Raw genomic sequence first — 18583 nt, forward strand, 5'->3', positions numbered from 1 at the left:
CGCAGAGTTCCGCAATCGCCCGTCAACACGAAGCAAACCATCATTATCCACAAAGGGAGCAAGCGAGGCCAGAGGGTTTGAGGGCGGAACCAATCTGCGTGACTTTAGTAAGCTTATCTCTTCCTTAAACTCGGCAAGCTGGACGGCGCGCAACAGTAGATGGGTTCCTCCTTTGAGATCCTGAACAGAAATCCCTTCGTGACGGATGCGGCGGCAAAACTTGAAGACGTAGGCGAACACTCTCTGTAGGGAGGGAAACGAGTTGGCAAACTTTGACAATGCGGCGATATCCCTGGGTGGAGCCGTAGCCAATAAAGTCCTGGCGCGAAGTTCGATGGCTGCCTTTTCGGCCACAACAGCAATGGGCCAATCATCCTTGGAACCACGAAGAAATGGAGGGCCTTGGGACCAAAGCTGGGAGTTTAATAGCTCAGTGGGAAGAGAACCTCTGGACAGTAGATCGGCTGGGTTGACGGCAGTAGGAACATAAAGCCATTTCATTGCCTTGGTGAGCTCCTGAATGGAAGAAACGCGATTAGAAACAAACACGTTAAATCGAGCAGGTTCATCTTGAATCCAGGATAGGGCAACCAAGGAGTCACACCAACAATAATAATCTCCTTTATATGTCCCAAGATCAGCAACTTCAGCCATTAGTCTTGCTAGCAACTCAGCTCCACATAACTCTAGCTTCGGTATTGTCTGAGTTTTAATGGGTGCCACTCGACTCTTTGAGCATAACAGCCGACAATCAGAACCTGACAATACATACACGCACGCTCCATACGCATCTAAACTAGCGTCGCAAAATCCGTGGACCTCCAGCCTTTCTTGACAGGGAATGACTAACCGAGGAAACTTAATTCGCTGAATTTGGTCAAAACTGGAACAGAACTGTAATAACTCGGAGAGAAGGGATTGAGGAAGGCTTTCATCCCATGACAAATTTTCTCGGCACAGCTTCTGCAACAGGATCTTTGCCCTGGTGACTACAGGACCTACCAAGCCCATTGGGTCATAAAACCGAGCGACGGAAGATAGTATAGATCTCCTGGTGGGTTTGGCGGTGGGCTGAAGAGCTTCAAAGGAAAAAAGCAGCAGGTCAGCTGAAGGATCCCATGCTAATCCAAGAGTCTTTGTGAACGGACTGCCATCGTCAAATTTCAAGTAAGACTCTCTATCACTTTCGGGCACGCCTTCCAAAACCTCTGGGATGTTGGAGCACCATTTCCTTAATTGAAACTGACCCTTGTTCAACAGGCTCGATGTCTGAGCTATTATCTCAAGCGCTTCAGTCTTCGTTGGGGCACCAGATATAAGGTCGTCCACATAAAAATCCTGGAGGACAACACGAGAGCCAACGGGAAAACCGGCACCTTCATCCTTAGCCAGCTGGTGCATTGAGCGAATAGATAAAAAAGACGCTGGCTTTGTGCCATACGTCACGGTGTCGAGCTTAAAAACCTTCACGTCATCGTGGATAGAATCTCTCCAGAGGATGCACTGCAGCAAACTATCATCCGGAAAGACCCTTACGCAGCGGTACATCTTGCAAATGTCCCCAAACAAAGCTACAAGGTGGGACCGAAACCGAAGCAATGTATGAAAAAGCTTAGGCTGAATCACGGGGCCGGACATCAGGACATCATTGAGGGAATAGCCGGAAGCCGTAGCAGCCGAACCATCGAACACAACTCTCAGCTTAGTGGTGGAACTTTCTTCCTTCAGGACGCCGTGGTGGGGAAGGAAATACTGGCACTTACCTCGCAATTCCTGCGGCACCAGAGACATGTGACCCAGATCCAAGTATTCCTTGATGAAAGACGAATAATGGGTCCTTAAATTCGGATGACGATCCAGCTTGCGCTCAAGTGAATGGAACCGCCGCAAAGCCTGTGCGTAGGATTCCCCTAACAGATCCACACTGTGCTTGATTGGCAGGCGAACGGAATAGGCACCTGATTCAAGGCGGACGTGGTGCATGACGAAGTGGGCCTCGCAATCGAGCTCCTCCTTAGTGGCCTGAACGATAGGCGCAGTGCAGGCATCCACTTCCCAGAATTGGCGGAGAAGATAATCGAGGCGATCGTCAAAGGAGGTTGCTGAGTCAGCAGAAATCATCTTACATGATGCGGCCAAGCGAGGGTTTCCCGGGGTGCAACCTCCTCCAGAAACTACCCATCCAAAACGTGTCTTCTGCAACAGAGGCAGACCGTCTCCTAGCTGGATTTGCCCGACTGAGAGCAGATCGAAAAACAGGCTTGCTCCAATCAGCAGATCCACACGCTGAGCTCTGTGGAAGTCCGGGTCAGCTAGCACCACATTGGCGGGAACCTTCCAATTGGACACATCTAAGTTCAGGCCAGGTTGACGCTCTATGATGTGAGACGCCACAATTGCCTCAATGTAAACGGAATACGTGGATAGGCGAGACTTCAGGCAAACGTTAACCGATGCCCGATCCGTAATAAACTCAGCGTCTCCAAGGCCAGTCACTGCTACAGAGCATTTGGACCGATGAAGCTGAAGTTGGCTGGCCAGCCGGGATGTGATGAGATGAACTTGGGAGCCGGAGTCAAGTAGCGCTCGACAAGGAAGAAAGGCTCCTGATCTGCCACGGACGAGAATGTTGGCGGTGGGCAAGAACACTATTTCAGCGCTGCGATCCTGTGCAATAAGAGCATTAGCAGGAGGAGCCTGAGAGGTCGCAACCCCTGCTACATTGGCCGGATTCGATCCAGAAGCAGGAACGGAAGTGGCGCTGGCTAAACGCTCGCAAGGATGCAATAGCGCATGGTGTCGGCGATGGCAAGTTGGGCAGCGGGAGGATGAGCATCCGCGGGCTAAATGATCAGACTTGAGGCACACAAAGCAGAGGGCAAGACGTCGAACCTCATCGTATCGTTCCTCAACTGACAAGGCGAGAAACCTTGGGCAAGAAGGCACAGCGTGTGCCAGGTTGCCGCACAGGGCACACGACGCAGGCGGAGCATTCAGGAGCATGCAGGATCGGTTGTTAAATGGCCTACGACGGCCCGCTTGATTCGCCGACGTCCCGGAACTCATAAGGGCCGGCATATGTCCATTAAATCGGTCGGATAATTCTCGAAGAGTAGCAACGGATCCTGGCTCAACCGCCCTTAACTGCAAGATCTCGTTGATGTGAGACTGGAAGATTAAGCGACGGTTGCTGAAACGGTTGCGCAAAAGGTCGAGGGCAACCTCATAGTTCGCGTCGGTAATCTCAAGCGCCCTCACAGTCTCCAGGGCTGAGTCCCGCAGGCAGGAAATGTGCCACCTGAGCTTCTCCATGTTGGTCAAGTGCGGGTGGCTGTCAATTGTTGTCCTAAATAGGGCGCAGAAATCCGGCCACTCAGCATAGCCGCCGCTAAATGTTGGCATTGGCAACGGGGGCAATGAGGGAGCAGGCCTATATGGAGCGTTTGAAATCCCAGCACCATTGGTAGCATCTAACAGCGTAGAGTGAGCAGCAACCCGCATAGAACGCTTGGCCACCTCCACCTGGATGTCGACGTGCACGTCTGTAGCCAGCTGAGAGAATCGCCAATATAAATCGCTCCCGATCTCGCTGTAATTTAGCTCCTCCAATTCCTCCTGCAGCGTGGTGAAACGGTCGCGCAGACGCTTCTCCATAGACTCGAGGGTCAGAATGGTTGAATCTTCAGTTTGCATCGCAGCCTTGACCTTCCGATGCAGTACCTCCATTTCCTGGCATGTTACCTCTGCGCGTCTCCGCAGCATCCTTTCACGGCTTGACGCAGCAGATGCAGTGGCTTCAGCTCCAGATTCCATTGAATTATTCCAATTAAGATGCCAATTAAATTAAAATGCGACAACAAAACCAACAACGGTGTTTTAGTGGCACTTTTAATGCTGATCGCGTTAATTGAACGGATGATAATCACGTCGGGGTCACCAAAATGTTGAGCTATTAATGGTTTTTAATAGCGGCCAAACGAATTAAATTCCACAGTTCAATTTTCAAGGCAATTTCAATATTTTTATTTCGCGAGGGTTCAACTCTAACCCAACTTGCAGCTGTTCCAATCAATACAATAATACAAGTACCCAAGCTTAGCAATACGAACTTAGCAATACGAACGCACACAAATGTACGATTTGCTGGTGTGCAGCAGCTCTCCAAAAAAGCTCCCCAAAGCGCATGCGCTACAAATACCAGCAAAGCGCATGCGAACGGGGAGATGTAAACAAAAACCAGAACTGCCGATAACCCGCCGCTGCTACTCAGATTTATAACATATGTGACTTATTTAGCAGCTTCGCCCTTGTCTGCTTGGCTCAACATCCTCCCCCCGTTGAAGGCTGAATCTTCAACCGAATCCTTGACAGGCAGCAGACACAGCCGTGAAACCGCACGCTTAGTCACTCCCACCGCTGTTTTGAGAACGGCCACACGGTGCACTCCGTCACGCCCAGGAACCAGCTCCAGTATCCTGGCCAGAGGCCACTTCATTGGGGGTAGATTTTCATCCTTCACCAGGACTATGTCTCCAACAGCAATTACAGGGCCAGGGGTGCGCCATTTGGAACGCTGCTGCAACAGCGTAAGGTACTCCTCTTTCCAACGAGCCCAGAAAACCTGCTGCAGGAAGGAGACTCTCTGCCACCCATCCAGCCGATTAAAGTTTAGCGCAGTAAGGTCCGGCTCGATGAATGTTGAAGGCGGTCCGCCATTTAAAAAATGAGCCGGCGTCAGGACATCTAGATCCGCAGGATTCTCTGAAATCGACACAAGGGGCCGAGAATTAATAATTGAGGCGATGCGGCACAACAAAGTCCTTAATTCTTCAAAGCCAAGAACTGCGGGACCAACTGCACGATAAAGATGGTGCTTAGCCGTTTTCACTGCTGCTTCCCATAGACCACCAAAATGAGGAGAGCGTGGAGGAATAAATCGCCACTCGATAGACTCAGACAGGCAAAAATCGTGCAGAGAAGCCTGGTGCTCCTGGCTGAGGAATCTTCGCTTCAACTCCATAAGCTCATTCTTGGCACCCACAAAATTGGTGGCATTATCCGACCATATCTGTCTGGGTTTACGTCGCGTACAAATAAACCGTTGGAGGGCGCTCAGAAACGAAGCGGTGGAAAGGTCCTTAACTAACTCCAAATGGATTGCCTTCGTACTGAAGCAGATGAATACGCTTACATAACATTTAATAGGGCCCTTATTCCGAGTCTCTGCCTTGTAGAAAAACGGTCCGCAAAAATCCACACCAGTGACATCAAAACATTGGAATCCTGCAACTCTCTCGGTCGGAAGATCGGCCATAACATGCTCCAGTAGACGAGGTTTTGCGCGAAAACAACGTACGCATTTGTTCACAACCCTTGAAACGGTCTTCCTCCCCCCAATGGGCCAGTATTGAGAACGGATTTTCGCCACTAGTGCCCGAGGACCAGAATGCAGGTTCTTCTCGTGAAAGTGAGTCACTATGGCCGAAGTGACGGGATGGCCTCTGGGAAGGATGATCGGATGACGTCCGTCAAAATCCAACGCAGAGTTCCGCAATCGCCCGTCAACACGAAGCAAACCATCATTATCCACAAAGGGAGCAAGCGAGGCCAGAGGGTTTGAGGGCGGAACCAATCTGCGTGACTTTAGTAAGCTTATCTCTTCCTTAAACTCGGCAAGCTGGACGGCGCGCAACAGTAGATGGGTTCCTCCTTTGAGATCCTGAACAGAAATCCCTTCGTGACGGATGCGGCGGCAAAACTTGAAGACGTAGGCGAACACTCTCTGTAGGGAGGGAAACGAGTTGGCAAACTTTGACAATGCGGCGATATCCCTGGGTGGAGCCGTAGCCAATAAAGTCCTGGCGCGAAGTTCGATGGCTGCCTTTTCGGCCACAACAGCAATGGGCCAATCATCCTTGGAACCACGAAGAAATGGAGGGCCTTGGGACCAAAGCTGGGAGTTTAATAGCTCAGTGGGAAGAGAACCTCTGGACAGTAGATCGGCTGGGTTGACGGCAGTAGGAACATAAAGCCATTTCATTGCCTTGGTGAGCTCCTGAATGGAAGAAACGCGATTAGAAACAAACACGTTAAATCGAGCAGGTTCATCTTGAATCCAGGATAGGGCAACCAAGGAGTCACACCAACAATAATAATCTCCTTTATATGTCCCAAGATCAGCAACTTCAGCCATTAGTCTTGCTAGCAACTCAGCTCCACATAACTCTAGCTTCGGTATTGTCTGAGTTTTAATGGGTGCCACTCGACTCTTTGAGCATAACAGCCGACAATCAGAACCTGACAATACATACACGCACGCTCCATACGCATCTAAACTAGCGTCGCAAAATCCGTGGACCTCCAGCCTTTCTTGACAGGGAATGACTAACCGAGGAAACTTAATTCGCTGAATTTGGTCAAAACTGGAACAGAACTGTAATAACTCGGAGAGAAGGGATTGAGGAAGGCTTTCATCCCATGACAAATTTTCTCGGCACAGCTTCTGCAACAGGATCTTTGCCCTGGTGACTACAGGACCTACCAAGCCCATTGGGTCATAAAACCGAGCGACGGAAGATAGTATAGATCTCCTGGTGGGTTTGGCGGTGGGCTGAAGAGCTTCAAAGGAAAAAAGCAGCAGGTCAGCTGAAGGATCCCATGCTAATCCAAGAGTCTTTGTGAACGGACTGCCATCGTCAAATTTCAAGTAAGACTCTCTATCACTTTCGGGCACGCCTTCCAAAACCTCTGGGATGTTGGAGCACCATTTCCTTAATTGAAACTGACCCTTGTTCAACAGGCTCGATGTCTGAGCTATTATCTCAAGCGCTTCAGTCTTCGTTGGGGCACCAGATATAAGGTCGTCCACATAAAAATCCTGGAGGACAACACGAGAGCCAACGGGAAAACCGGCACCTTCATCCTTAGCCAGCTGGTGCATTGAGCGAATAGATAAAAAAGACGCTGGCTTTGTGCCATACGTCACGGTGTCGAGCTTAAAAACCTTCACGTCATCGTGGATAGAATCTCTCCAGAGGATGCACTGCAGCAAACTATCATCCGGAAAGACCCTTACGCAGCGGTACATCTTGCAAATGTCCCCAAACAAAGCTACAAGGTGGGACCGAAACCGAAGCAATGTATGAAAAAGCTTAGGCTGAATCACGGGGCCGGACATCAGGACATCATTGAGGGAATAGCCGGAAGCCGTAGCAGCCGAACCATCGAACACAACTCTCAGCTTAGTGGTGGAACTTTCTTCCTTCAGGACGCCGTGGTGGGGAAGGAAATACTGGCACTTACCTCGCAATTCCTGCGGCACCAGAGACATGTGACCCAGATCCAAGTATTCCTTGATGAAAGACGAATAATGGGTCCTTAAATTCGGATGACGATCCAGCTTGCGCTCAAGTGAATGGAACCGCCGCAAAGCCTGTGCGTAGGATTCCCCTAACAGATCCACACTGTGCTTGATTGGCAGGCGAACGGAATAGGCACCTGATTCAAGGCGGACGTGGTGCATGACGAAGTGGGCCTCGCAATCGAGCTCCTCCTTAGTGGCCTGAACGATAGGCGCAGTGCAGGCATCCACTTCCCAGAATTGGCGGAGAAGATAATCGAGGCGATCGTCAAAGGAGGTTGCTGAGTCAGCAGAAATCATCTTACATGATGCGGCCAAGCGAGGGTTTCCCGGGGTGCAACCTCCTCCAGAAACTACCCATCCAAAACGTGTCTTCTGCAACAGAGGCAGACCGTCTCCTAGCTGGATTTGCCCGACTGAGAGCAGATCGAAAAACAGGCTTGCTCCAATCAGCAGATCCACACGCTGAGCTCTGTGGAAGTCCGGGTCAGCTAGCACCACATTGGCGGGAACCTTCCAATTGGACACATCTAAGTTCAGGCCAGGTTGACGCTCTATGATGTGAGACGCCACAATTGCCTCAATGTAAACGGAATACGTGGATAGGCGAGACTTCAGGCAAACGTTAACCGATGCCCGATCCGTAATAAACTCAGCGTCTCCAAGGCCAGTCACTGCTACAGAACATTTGGACCGATGAAGCTGAAGTTGGCTGGCCAGCCGGGATGTGATGAGATGAACTTGGGAGCCGGAGTCAAGTAGCGCTCGACAAGGAAGAAAGGCTCCTGATCTGCCACGGACGAGAATGTTGGCGGTGGGCAAGAACACTATTTCAGCGCTGCGATCCTGTGCAATAAGAGCATTAGCAGGAGGAGCCTGAGAGGTCGCAACCCCTGCTACATTGGCCGGATTCGATCCAGAAGCAGGAACGGAAGTGGCGCTGGCTAAACGCTCGCAAGGATGCAATAGCGCATGGTGTCGGCGATGGCAAGTTGGGCAGCGGGAGGATGAGCATCCGCGGGCTAAATGATCAGACTTGAGGCACACAAAGCAGAGGGCAAGACGTCGAACCTCATCGTATCGTTCCTCAACTGACAAGGCGAGAAACCTTGGGCAAGAAGGCACAGCGTGTGCCAGGTTGCCGCACAGGGCACACGACGCAGGCGGAGCATTCAGGAGCATGCAGGATCGGTTGTTAAATGGCCTACGACGGCCCGCTTGATTCGCCGACGTCCCGGAACTCATAAGGGCCGGCATATGTCCATTAAATCGGTCGGATAATTCTCGAAGAGTAGCAACGGATCCTGGCTCAACCGCCCTTAACTGCAAGATCTCGTTGATGTGAGACTGGAAGATTAAGCGACGGTTGCTGAAACGGTTGCGCAAAAGGTCGAGGGCAACCTCATAGTTCGCGTCGGTAATCTCAAGCGCCCTCACAGTCTCCAGGGCTGAGTCCCGCAGGCAGGAAATGTGCCACCTGAGCTTCTCCATGTTGGTCAAGTGCGGGTGGCTGTCAATTGTTGTCCTAAATAGGGCGCAGAAATCCGGCCACTCAGCATAGCCGCCGCTAAATGTTGGCATTGGCAACGGGGGCAATGAGGGAGCAGGCCTATATGGAGCGTTTGAAATCCCAGCACCATTGGTAGCATCTAACAGCGTAGAGTGAGCAGCAACCCGCATAGAACGCTTGGCCACCTCCACCTGGATGTCGACGTGCACGTCTGTAGCCAGCTGAGAGAATCGCCAATATAAATCGCTCCCGATCTCGCTGTAATTTAGCTCCTCCAATTCCTCCTGCAGCGTGGTGAAACGGTCGCGCAGACGCTTCTCCATAGACTCGAGGGTCAGAATGGTTGAATCTTCAGTTTGCATCGCAGCCTTGACCTTCCGATGCAGTACCTCCATTTCCTGGCATGTTACCTCTGCGCGTCTCCGCAGCATCCTTTCACGGCTTGACGCAGCAGATGCAGTGGCTTCAGCTCCAGATTCCATTGAATTATTCCAATTAAGATGCCAATTAAATTAAAATGCGACAACAAAACCAACAACGGTGTTTTAGTGGCACTTTTAATGCTGATCGCGTTAATTGAACGGATGATAATCACGTCGGGGTCACCAAAATGTTGAGCTATTAATGGTTTTTAATAGCGGCCAAACGAATTAAATTCCACAGTTCAATTTTCAAGGCAATTTCAATATTTTTATTTCTCGAGGGTTCAACTCTAACCCAACTTGCAGCTGTTCCAATCAATACAATAATACAAGTACCCAAGCTTAGCAATACGAACTTAGCAATACGAACGCACACAAATGTACGATTTGCTGGTGTGCAGCAGCTCTCCAAAAAAGCTCCCCAAAGCGAATGCGCTACAAATACCAGCAAAGCGCATGCGAACGGGGAGATGTAAACAAAAACCAGAACTGCCGATAACCCGCCGCTGCTACTCAGATTTATAACATATGTGACTTATTTAGCAGCTTCGCCCTTGTCTGCTTGGCTCAACAGAGGTCATACCCTGGAGACTTATTTGGCTTGAGGTGCTCTTTCATAACCTTAGTGATTTCGGTTGATGGAAATTCTATAGCTGGAATTGGATCTGGAATTGATAGCTCTGGAAGAATGGAAGGAGAGGCTGTTTGATTTGGAGTAAAAACTTTACAAAGGTGACAAGCGAAGACGCTTGCTTTCGGAGGGGCATATCTGCTTCTATGGGCGGCTTTAAGTTAGAATGGGCTTTTTATAGAGGACACTTTTTGGGGAAAGCTGTTCTATGTATGATTTTTGAGCAAGTTCTTCTCTGCTCCGTAGAACCTTTGTGAGCCTTCGTGTCGCTGCTTTTAGCCTTTCCTTTGAAGAAGGGGTTCTGTGTGCTTGCCATTCACGGCGAAGCTGCCGCTTCTCTCGGACTAGATTTTCTATTTAGGAATTTGTGGCGGAATATGGAGGTTTGTCTGTGGTTGATAATGGTTCTCAGATAATGGTGCGAACTTCAGAGCCACGGAAAAAGCCGTGCGAGAAGAGCTAAAAAAGATCGAGCACGATAAGATCACCATTAAGTTTGATGGCATAAAGTGGCGATTCAAACCACCAGGAGCACCACACAAGGGTGGAGCATGGAATAGACTCGTCCGGACAACATAAGGAATTTTGAAGAACATTTGCCTAAATTACTCCTTCAAAGACGAGGGCCTAAGGAACGCATTGATGGAGGCATATTTTATCAACAACTGAGGATGACGCCGCTCTGACCCCGAACCACCTACTGTTGGGGTCAGTGAATGGATGCAAGCCACTGCCAATAGATGGAATGAATCTGCAGCGTAGATGGATTGAGACTCAGAGCTTCGGGGACCATTTTTGGCAGCGATGGATTAAAGAGAGATAGATTAAAGAGGCGCACCAAATGGTTTGAGAAGGTACCTCCAATAATCATTGGGAGCATCGTAGTCATCGTGGATGAGCTCCTCCCCAGAAACCTGTGGTTAAAAGGATGAGTGACCGACACAATGATGGCCAAGGACGGGAAATTTCGACGGCGTTTTAGAAAGACCAGCAACGAAGGCAGCACGGCGTTTTAGAAAGACCAGCAACGAAGGTAGCGGTTTTGGACGTCGGCTTGGAGGATGGTAACTGACCAGTTCCTGACCAGTAACTGATCAGTTACGGGGGAGGGAATGTTGCCGCCGTAATAGATTTTTGCGTTAAATTTGAATTGTTAGAATAATCATAAATGTATATATAAACTTATCGATAGGTTAGTAACGGCCAAAAGAAGGCAAGGCGTCGGCCATCGTTAAGCAGATAGAAAAGTAAAACACGGTGAAGCTAACGTGTGGAAGAAACAGAAAGTTTTTTAGCCGTTTATAACACGCATATACCACAAACTGAAACAGATATAGAAGAATAAAGATAAAAAAAAGAAAAATTGTGTGTTCGCTAAAAAAAGCTGGGGGAGCCATACGTTCCGGCAATAACACTAGAAAATTACTGACTCGTAAACCTTCCGATAATATGTACATTCTAGGTAGGTTAAGAGCTAAAGTTCTTCCAGCGTCTTGCGATTTCTAACCAGAATCTACTATTCGGACCTGATAAATCTGAAATTATTCAACCTGGTGAGGTCAGGTTACACAAAACAGTCGCTCTGGTCGATCAGTCCAAGCTGCTGACCTGCAATCGCAATTTCAAAGACGAACAGCTTGTGAATTCCATTAAAATTCAAGTTAAACAGACCTAATAGGTTTTACAAAAAAAATACTACTACGATATATCATTGTCTAATGGGTCAGAATGCCAAAAAAACTCTAGCCTCTTGCAGTTCCACCAAAGACGATATTAAAAAAAACAAATGGAAACTGACTGGATAACTCTAATCAGGCCTCACCGTTTGGGCACCAATTTTGTGTGGGTGTGGTTCGAGCTCCCTTCGTTGTTAGCCAACTTTGTAACGTGAGGGTATACGGGCTGTACTTAAACAGAACAAAATTGCAAGATCTACTGCAAGGTCCAGACGATATACCTTGGGGACGTATGGATGGGAGTGAAGGGCGTGCACTTCTTGTGATCTTAGACTAAGCTCGACGGATGGGGATGGTTCTTTACAACACATCATCAAAATAAATTGAAGTGCACTAGCTAGATAAAAATTAATAAAGAAAAACCCGGGTGATTGTCCTACCGAATCAAATCCAAAAGAAAACTAGAGAAACAATTCACCTAAAAGGCAAACAGGCTCAGTAGAAAGAGAGAGAGAAAATGACTCTGATCAGATCTCTATTCTTAACCAACCCGACCTTGGCGAGATCTACGACGTTTCATTCGCCCCATATCACAATCCTATGCGAAACTTATTGTGGTTCCAGCATGGCTATTTGAAGTTTCGGTGGCGGATCTGTAATGGCCTTAAGCTGTCATGGAGTTCCAAATACTCAAATATAATTTTGAGTAAACTTGATTCATTTTTCCATATTGGGTATTTCTATTTCATTATATAATTATCCCCTTAACAGATACATATAGTTTCACTCTTGCGACATATCCGGGTGTAGTTGAACCCACAACACTTGAATGTCGAGTATTGCTTATGCTTAGGATTCGGCGTCCCGCAGATCAATTGGCAGAACGATGAGCTGTTGTCGACACCTCCTTTGGGTTTTCCAGGTCCTCAATTATCCTTTGGTGGAGGTCAACTTCCTCCAGATGATAAATAGTATTGAGAAGACTACTATTGTTAGTGAGGTCTCCAAGACAAGGAATTATTGCCCGAGCTCTGCGTGATGATGGCCTCATCACTCTGTTTATTCCCTCCACTGCTTGCTCCAGGTAATGTCTCGTTATTGTGCTAACACGTTGGTCCGTCAGGGTTGCCGCGTCCCGGCTAGTGTTGTCTACTAGCTGCATCATTCTGGATAAACCATATTAAACGCAGCCCTCAGAACAGTCCAAGACTCCTTTCGCAACACGTCAACAAATAATCTATTTTATAATAGTTTGGGTAACGTCGTTGCTCGCTTGTAGGGATGTTAACAACCGAGCATCGTCGAGACCATCTCACAACCAAACAACTTCACAACCTTATCCGCTCCGAAGATACAACATTTTGCAAGCTTATTCAACCAAAACCAACAACAAAAAAATAAACCTCAACACTAAAACGAACTATAGAGAATATATCTATAGAGATAACATCCCATAGAAACCTACAAGACTATACAAGATCAAACCACGATGGCAACTACCTCAAAATATAATCAATTCCTCTTTGCAAAAGTAAAAAAAAAACAAGAAAGGAATGCTAATTTTTTTTTTACGAAATAAAAGAAATCTACAAAAACCACACATTTATTAACACGAACGGATCTTAAATAAATTTAAACACAGCCTTCGCTATAATCACCGAAACAGAAGTTTTGCGGTACGGAATTCTACCACCCTACTCATCAATCCTAATAGGAGAAGTGATTGTAATCCTTCCCATTGGAATCTCAACCAACAAGAAAGGGAAATCTGTTATCTGATCTGACTCCCTTGGATCGATCGAAGCCATTCAAAACCAAATGTAAACAAATATCTTGCATACATCCGATCACTTTTGCAAACTAAACAAATAAACAAACAAACAAGTGTACTTCAATTTTAAAGGAAACGAACTTGCGGATAGAACTGCCAACAAAAGTGACACTTTTATATACGTCTAATGAAAATATAACGGACATCAATAAAATGCTAAACAAACAGTTTATACAAGAAAAAGGAACCTTAATAAATAAATGGCGCACGTGGTACAATAACATAAACACTAACAACACTCACTAACATATCTTAAGAAGAAATAAGCAGAATTGACCAAATTAAATATAGGACATACAATTATAACATGCAAGCACCTTCTCGACCCCAACTCGACCCAAGCAACGACCCCACGCAACTGCTATCGTTGTCAATCATCAACCCCAAAAACTATGGAACACATCTTAGACTACTGCCCAGCAATATCGCTGGATAAGCAAAATCTAACTAAAATTAGTCTTACGAAAACAACGAATTTTATTCGAAACGAGGGAAGGCACAAGAAATGGTTTCGATTGAAACCTCAAGCGTGGGATGATATGGATCTTCAGGGGTTAAGAGGGACAAAGCACTGGAAAGAGTGGTACCATCTGGATCAGATACAAAACACAAGTCCGACCTAACAAATTTCTAACATGGTTGATCTGGCCTAGAGATAAGTCAAAGATTCACGCCGTAAAATTATTATGGGTGGAAAGTGATAAAAAAAAAGGTACATTTTCAGTATCAAGTAAATTCTGGCAAATTAAAGTCAACATGAATTACTAGAAATTCGCTATCACATATAAGATTGGAAACAGACTGTAGACGGTTCGGAAGATGGTGTAATGTAAGAACCGGTAATAAACAACGATTATGCAAACAATGTCCTCTGGCAGTAAGCCAAGCGAACATAGCGTCACAAACATCGGCCCTGGCACACGTATCGTGTAGGAGTATTTAAATTTCCTTATGTCTTCCACTCTAATACGGCCTTGGTTTTGGTGCTTATCAGGGGCTTGCCGTGAGAAAAATATTTGTCTTACAGGTGGTCTACAGGTGGCGGTAATACCGCGTCGGTTCCGGGGGTCCCGAGGACGAGTTTTGCTCTGTTACCGAAAATTCGGGTGCCGAATTTTTACCGTTCCTCCCCTTGGAGTACAGTGAGCGGCTTTATTATTGCAGTAGGATCAATCTGTCCCGCGATTTCTGGAGCTGTAACTTCCCTAGTAACAGATTTTTTCTGCTTAGGAGATTCATTCAACAGCGGAAGGCTGTTTAATTGAGTATCCAGCGCGCTAAGTTGATCATTGATTTTTCGGAAACCAATGAACAATTCTTTGAACTCACTCTTGGTCTGTCGCATGAAGGATCCCATTTCATCTCGGACAGCCCGACAAACACTGGACTTAGTAAAGAGAGGAGAGCGACAGAGCACAAGCATTAGCAAATGAGCGCAAAAAGATAACTGCAGAATTAACCAAATATGGCACTGCACAAAGGTGTAGTGATAAGGGTATAACTTTAATATTCAATCAGAAAATTAGTGTTAAGGAATTAACCACTAGGCTTGAAAAGAAAAAAAATTATCGCAAGCGCAAAAAATAATCGCGTCCGTTCGCTATGAAGTGAAGTATTGAAGTGATGAATTCCAAACGGATTCACATATCAGAGGAATTTTTGGCGGAGTTTCGACTACGTTGGTGAGGGAATTAAAACAGGTCTTGGGAACATCTCCGGGTGTTTTCTATGATTTGAGTTCACTATGACTTTGATCCAACAATTTCACGGGCAGTGAATTTCGTTTCGACATTTTCCGACTTGGAGATTCGCTTAAAAATTTTAGTCTGGAAAATGTATACTCCAGAATTAAGCGACGCAAAGATCTAACGAACTTCAAGAAATCCATTCCTGGTTTGCTTAGACTCAACTATATCAGGATAAGTAGGAGTCAACTTTAATAATACCTGCTAGGTCACATTTCTTAGCTGTACAAATTTAGTCATGTTTAATATATATTGTCCACTTTATAAATATAACTAAGTACCAAAAGACCACTAAGAGTGTAAAAAAGAGCAAAATTAACATATAGCTTGGAAACGACTTGGCAAAGAGTTCGTTTCTTTGAAGTGAAGTTAGCTTTTCTTTCTTGTGTTCAGTTTAATTACCCATTCATTTTCAACTTTTATTCACTTTCAGGTAATTGGAAAATGGTTTAATGGATTGCAACTGAATTCTGAAACTGTTGTTTGGAATAAAGAAGTAGAGCAACCCACTTCAGCATGTTCATTACCTTGTGAGGTTGGAATGATTAAAAAACAACAGGTAAATACTATTTAGTTACATACATAATATTATATTTTAATACTTTTCACAAACAGGGCGATACATGTTGTTGGATATGTGACAGCTGTGAATCGTACGAATATGTTTATGATGAGTTTACATGTAGAGATTGTGGCCCTGGACTTTGGCCATATCCAGATAAGCTTTCGTGCTACGCCTTGAACATTCAGTATATACGCTTGAATTCATTATTTTCTGTCATACCAATGGTTATAGCCATTTTTGGAATAATGGTCACAATCATGGTTATAGTTTTATTTGCAAGGAATCACGATACTCCATTGGTGAGAGCATCTGGTAGAGAACTAAGCTATACGCTTCTCTTTGGAATATTGGTTTGCTATTCTAATACATTTGCGTTAATAGCAAAGCCAACAATTGGCTCATGTGTGGTGCAGAGGTTTGGGATTGGCGTGGGCTTTTCCATTATATATAGCGCTCTCTTAACAAAAACTAATCGAATATCACGTATTTTTCATTCTGCATCAAAATCAGCCCAGCGCCTGAAGTATATCAGTCCTCAATCGCAAGTCGTCATAACGGCTTCTCTTATTGGTAAAGTAAAAATTCGTGAAATGAATATTGTTACTTCATTACATTTTTTTTTGCAGCAATTCAAATATTAATCACAATGATTTGGATGATTGTGGAGCCTCCTGGTACTCGTTTTTATTATCCTGATCGTAGAGAAGTTATACTCAAATGCAAAATACAAGACATGTCATTTCTTTTTTCTCAACTATATAATATGATTCTTATAACAATTTGCACAGTTTACGCAATTAAGACCCGAAAAATACCGGAAAACTTCAATGAGTCTAAGTTTATTGGATTTACTATGTACACTACGTGCATTATTTGGCTAGCATTCGTACCCATATATTTTGGCACCGGGAACTCGTATGAGGTACATTTTTTACTATACTATAATAGATACAATATATATATATGGAACTCGTTAAGCTCCAACAAGCGTAGCTCACGTTTTGCATTTTAAGCTAACGAGCTTTCGCTCCACCTATTGACTAAGGCAACCAATCTTGCTTCTAATCTCATTGCACTAGCACCATAACTTGGCAAATGTCTTGTATTATCCCATTTTCATATGTACGCAAAAGAAGTATTATTATAACGTTTCAATTATTTATTTTGGCTTATTATTCGGAGTGGATTAAACATATTCATTGAAAAATCCAATGACTAAGCATTTGCGACCCCGTTTGTGATATAATTAATAAAATTAACTAATAATAACTAATAATTTAAAAATATAATAAAATAAGCAAACATATGGTTTCCGCTTTTTGTAGAGCTTAAACAAACATATGTATGCACTTTGTGATTAAACAGCATAACGTGGCTAATATTCATTACACGGTGCGACAGTGAAAAAACACTTGTGAAACGAGATAGTGTAGGTTGTTAATCTGGTCGAAGAGAACTCGAAAATATTTTTTTTTTATTTTTGGAACCCTCCAATTTTTATTTATTTAAAAAAAAACGTTTTTCGGGACTTTTTTGCGCTTAAAAATTCCTGAACGCGTTTTTTTTCAACCGATTTCAAAATTTTCGGTGTTTTTCAATAGTTAAATGTTGTAGCTTTTGAAAAAAAAATATATCTCCGATTTTGGTGAACAAAAAGGACAAAATTTTTACACCTGAAACTGAAGTTTTCGACTTTTATTCGTGTTTTTCGGATTTTGATGCCAGTTTTACAGTAAAACTTACTAAAATTCTGTCATTTTTGCCACATATCAATATTGTCTCATTCATTTGAATAAAACGAGACAAATTTCATCAAAAAATAATGAAAATTGGTGAAGTTATAACACTTTTCCCAAAAAAAGTCAATTCAACCTTGCGTACGCTCCGGAGTAACAGTGTGTATAAGAAAGGAATATGCTCTTCTTCTAATAGTGCTCCCATGGTTTTATTGACTTTTTTTTGTGAAAAGCGTTATAACTTCAACAATTTGTATTATTTTTTAATGAAATTTGTCTCGTTTTATTCAGTATTAATGAGACAATATTAATATGTGGCATAAATGACAGAATTTTTGTCAGAAGACAGCAATATATTCTTATTTTTATACACATTGTTCCTCCGAAGCGCTCAACTAGGTTGAGTTGACTTTTTTTGGGAAAAGCGTTATAACTTCACCAATTTTCATAATTTTTTGATGAAATTTGTCTCGTTTGATTCAGAATGAATGAGGCAACATTGATATGTATCAAAAATGGCCGAATTTTTGTAAGTTATACCGTAAAACTGGCATCAAAATCCGAAAAACACGAATAAAAGTCGAAAACTTCAGTTTCAGGTGTAAAAATTTTGTCCTTTTTGTTCACCAAAATCGAAGATATATTTTTTTTTCAAAAGCTACAACATTTAACTATTGAAAAACACCGAAAATTTTGAAATCGGTTGAAAAAAAACGCGTTCAGGAATTTTTAAGCGCAAAAAAGTCCCGAAAAAACGGTTTTTTTTTAAATAAATAAAAATTGGAGGGTTCCAAAAATATAAAAAAAATATTTTTGAGTTCTCTTCGACCAGATTAACAACCTACACTATCTCGTTTCCCAAGTGTATTTCGTTTTTTTTTTTTGTCGCACAGTGTTATTTATTCCAATGCATCGTCTATTATAAATAAATACAAAAACATAATGTAGAGTTACCAGCTTTTTGATAGCGGCCGAATAAATCAATTTCAATTCAGGTTTATAATTTATTGAGAGCAAATTCCACACAATATCACAAAATAGCCTCCCGTCAATAACAACTCCAAAATATGACAGAAGAACAAGAGCTTTGGCGCAGAAGCTCTCAAA

At 44.5% G+C, this 18583-nt stretch overlaps 1 protein-coding gene across 5 annotated transcripts in view; it reads left to right on the forward strand.

Annotated features, from left to right (window-relative positions):
* Positions 1 to 18583, forward strand: part of LOC6501777 (metabotropic glutamate receptor) — a 140643-nt gene that overhangs the window by 83938 nt on the left and 38122 nt on the right. For 4 of the 5 annotated variants that reach the window (XM_032455865.2, XM_044717634.1, XM_032455866.2 and 1 more), the window contains 3 exons: positions 15609 to 15734; positions 15791 to 16310; positions 16367 to 16662. In XM_032455865.2, coding sequence (XP_032311756.1) covers positions 15609 to 15734; positions 15791 to 16310; positions 16367 to 16662 — 942 coding nt within the window. The remainder of the gene's footprint in view (positions 1 to 15608; positions 15735 to 15790; positions 16311 to 16366; positions 16663 to 18583) is intronic. The other variant, XM_044717635.1, reaches the window with a different exon arrangement.

The sequence above is a fragment of the Drosophila ananassae genome, assembly GCF_017639315.1.
Source record: "Drosophila ananassae strain 14024-0371.13 chromosome 4 unlocalized genomic scaffold, ASM1763931v2 tig00000054, whole genome shotgun sequence".
NCBI lineage: Eukaryota > Metazoa > Arthropoda > Insecta > Diptera > Drosophilidae > Drosophila > Drosophila ananassae.